This window comes from Parus major, unplaced genomic scaffold (assembly GCF_001522545.3).
Source record: "Parus major isolate Abel unplaced genomic scaffold, Parus_major1.1 Scaffold640, whole genome shotgun sequence".
Taxonomy (NCBI): domain Eukaryota; kingdom Metazoa; phylum Chordata; class Aves; order Passeriformes; family Paridae; genus Parus; species Parus major.
The window spans coordinates 9449-13203 of NW_015379525.1; the positions used below are offsets into that span (position 1 = coordinate 9449).

General features: G+C 55.1%; 2 protein-coding genes across 2 annotated transcripts in view; both read left to right on the forward strand.

The window, feature by feature from the left end:
• The window catches only part of MEN1 (menin 1), a gene marked incomplete at its 5' end in the record, with an annotated part of 12427 nt that extends 9324 nt beyond the window's left edge, over positions 1–3103 (forward strand). Inside the window, 2 exons of the mRNA XM_019005532.2 lie at positions 596–721; positions 2144–3103. Of these exons, the coding sequence (XP_018861077.1) occupies positions 596–721; positions 2144–2358 (341 nt within the window). The remainder of the gene's footprint in view (positions 1–595; positions 722–2143) is intronic.
• Positions 574–3755, forward strand: part of SF1 (splicing factor 1) — a 9741-nt gene continuing 6559 nt past the window's right edge. The window contains exon 1 of the mRNA XM_019005533.2: positions 574–721. The gene's annotated coding sequence lies outside the window, so the exon portion shown is untranslated. The remainder of the gene's footprint in view (positions 722–3755) is intronic.

The window sequence follows — 3755 nt, forward strand, 5'->3', positions numbered from 1 at the left end:
GGGGGCGTTTTGGGGACCCCCGGGAGGAAGCGCAGCCCGGGGGCGGTCATGGGGAGGGTTTGGGGGGCGCCCCCGGGTTAGAACCCCCCCCACTCTGGGGGTCCGCGGAATTTAATTCTCCCGACCTGCGGATCTCCGCCTTGTAAGACCCCGACTTGGGGGTTCCCCGCGTTATAACCCCCCCGATTTGGGGGTCTCTGATCGCCCAGGCACTGGGGGGGTCCCGCCGCTTCCAACCCCCCCTCGTCCCCTTCCACCCCCCCCGCCGGCCGGGACACGTGTCAGGACACGCGAGGCCAAGGTGGAGGCGGGGGGAGCCCTTGGAACGGGACCCCCAAACCCCCCCCGGGGCACGGAGCTTCCCCCCAAAACACCCCCGGACCCCCTGTCAGGGACAGCGACCCCCCCACATCCCCGCTGTAGGGACGGGGCTCCTTTGGGACCCCCCAAAACACCTCCCAGATCCCCCTAAAACCCCATAAGGGACATGCCCCCCGTCCCCGCTGCCCCTCAGGGTGGCTCTGTAGTGGCAGATTTGCCCAAATCGCGGCGTTTTCCCCCCAGATTTGCCCAAATCGAGGCGTTTTTCCCCCAGATTTCCCGCGGAAGCGGAAGCGCAGCCGCTGGAACCAGGACTCGCTGGAGCAGAAGACCGTGATCCCGGGGATGCCCACGGTGATCCCGCCCGGGCTGACGCGCGAGCAGGAGCGCGCCTACATCGGTAACGGTTTTGGGGGGAAAAGCAGCGGTTTTGGGGGTCACCGGCCCTGGGGTTGGGCTCAGAACACGGGCTTTGGGCTCAGATTCTTTCACCCACCGCCCCGAGGATGAGGTGCGGGCAGGAGCGCGCCCACACTGGGGGGAAAACGGGATTTTGGGGTCAGAAATTAAAGTTTTTTGGGTTAAAAATGCCCTGGGATTGGGGTCAGAAGCACCCCTGGATAGGGGTCAGAACCCCCTCGAGATTCTGGGGCTAAACCTCCAGGATTTGGGGTTAGAACCCCCATGCTCGTATCAGTACCAGCCTCAAATTTTGGATTAAATCTGGGGAATTTGGGGTCAGAAACCACCCCCGGTTTGGGGTCAGAATCTCACCAGGATTTGGGGTCAGAACCCCCCTGGGATTTGTGGGAAGTTAATCAAGCCAAAACTTGCAATTTTGGGCAATAATTTGTAGGTTTAGGTGAAAAATGTATCATTTTAATGTAACAATCTCTTGGTTAACCGCTTTCATTTTATGGTAATAACGTATTTTTAGGTGTTATTGTGTGTTTTAAGGTAACAATGTTCCTTTGATAACCTTTATTTTTAGTAATAATGAGGTGTTTTAGGTAATAATGATTGTGTTTGATTACATCTCCTGTTCTAGGTAATAACAGTTGCTTTTTTTAGTAATAGTCATGCGTTTTGAGTAATAATGTGGTTATTTTAGGCAATGTCTAATTTTTTAGGAATAATCTCTCGTTTTAGGTAAAATTGTGGTTGTTTTAGATAAAACTGTGGTTGCTTTAGGTAATAACGTTTATCCTTTGTAGTAATAATCTCACATTTTAGGTAACAGTGTGGTATTTTAGGAAATAATGTCTTTTTTTATGACTGATAATCTTCTATTTTAGGTAATAATGTCTGGTTTTATGATAACAATCTTTAGATTTTCCATAAGAATGCCAGGAATAATGGTAATAATGTGCTTTTTTTGGGTAATCCTGTGATTTTTTTGATAACAATGTGATTTTTTTCTTTTGTGATAACCCGCTTTTTTTGGTAATAACCTGTTTTTTTGGGTAACAAATGTGTTTTTTTGGGGTAATAACCTGCTGTTATTGCTAAGAAGGTGTATTTTTCTGCTAATAATGTCAATTTTAGGTAACAACACCTGCTTTTTCTCACCGTAACCATTTGGTTTTAGGGCAGTAATGCCTGGTTTTGGTGCCATGGAGCCGGTGTAGGTAGAAAAAACAAAACAAAAAACAAAAAAAGAGTTTTAACCTGGCCAAGCTGAGCTGGGGCAGGAGGATTTTTGGGGGAGGAATGTTTTATTTTGATTATTTTTATTTAATTTTTTTTTTTTTGAGGGGTGGGTAAAATGTGGGTGTTTTGTAACTGTGTCTCTCTCACCTCTCCGGGACCGGGTTCCTTCCAGTGCAACTGCAGATCGAAGACCNCCCGGGGCCGGTGCTGCGGTTCCGCTCGCAGAAGATGAGGGGGATGAAGGAGCTGCTGCGAGCGGCCAAGGTCAATTCCAGCGCCATCAAACTGCAGCTCACGGCACAATCCCAGGTGCAGCCGCGCCGCCCCCGAGCCCCCCCCGGCGCTTACCCCCTGCCCTTCCTCAAGAGACCCCGCAAAGGTTCATAGGGATCCCCAAAAAATCCCAAAATCCCGGTGTTAGAGCTGCCCGGGGTGCAGCCGGCCTTTCTCAGTGGGCGTCCCAAACCTGTCAGGAACCCCAAAAATCCCTGGGAGATGCAGTGAGCCCTCCTGCCCTTCCTCAGGAGATCCCAGGAAAGTTCACAGGGATCCCCCGAAAATCTCAAAGTCCCAGCTCGGACCTGCCCCAGTTGAAGCTACTCCAACCCTCTCTCAACAAACTCCAGAAAAAATCTTCTGGGGCCTCCCCAAAACCACTAAGGGACCGCAAAAATCCCAGGGAGACCCAGTGCCCATCCTGCCCTTCCTCAGGAGATCCTGGAAAACTTCATAGGCATCCCCCAAAATCCCCAAATTCCAGCCTGGACCTGCCCCAGGTGCAGCTTCCCCTTTCTCAACAGGTTCCAGACAAAAGAACTCTCCCCAAAATGGGAGTGGGGGAATTTGGGGTGGAATAAAGGCTGGGGGGTACAATGGGCTGGAAGATTTGGGGGGGCTCAGGGGCTTTAGAAGGGGATTTGGGGAGCAGGGGGGAGGCTCAGGCAGAGGATTTTTGGGGAGGGGGCACAGCTCAATTTTGGGGTGCTCAACACGAGGCCTTTGGGACCCTCAGAACGGACTTTGGAGGGTCCCGGATTTTAGGAGTGAATGGAAAGAACCCGGGGCGGAATTCCAAGAGCCCGGATGAGGGGGAAACGATTAAATAATTAATAATAAAGTGTCGTTGGTTTCACCGAGCTTCTTCGTCTGGTTTTTGGGGGGTGAGGGGGGAACGGACCCGGCTGAGGGGGCGGCTCCCATCATGCTCCGCGCGCGGGCGAACTCCTGCGATGCTTCGCGAGAGGTTTTGGCGGGCCGCTCTCCCGCCCGCCCTCCAATCCCGCCTCCACCAATCACCGCCAGCCTTCTCTGAGCGACAGCGGTGGCAGCCAATCAGAGGCGCCCGATCAAAGTCTGCTGCGAATGTCACTCTCGCCCGGCACGGGGTCTCCCGCTGTCCCCGTCCGGGGGCGCGGGGCGGGGCATTGCGCTGCCAATGGCGGCGGAGCCCCTGAGGCGGGTCCCGTCCTCCGCCGCGCCACCCAATCACAGCTCGCCCTTCTTGCCTCCCCCTCCCCCGCGTTCCGCCTGAGTGACGCTCCCGCCAGCCAATCCCCGCCGCCAGCGCCACAGCGCCCGTCCCCGCCTTCCCTTCCGCCCGCTGGCCAATCGTCGCGGCCGCCTCATTGACGGGCAGCTCCTTCAACCAATCGCTGCGCGCGCTCTCGTTGAGCGACGCGTGGCGCGGCCAATCAGCGCGGCGCGCGCGGCGCGGCGGCGTGGAAGGTTCGCGAAGGCCGCGCGGGGGCCGTTCTATGGCGACCGGGGCGAGCGCGGCCCAGCCC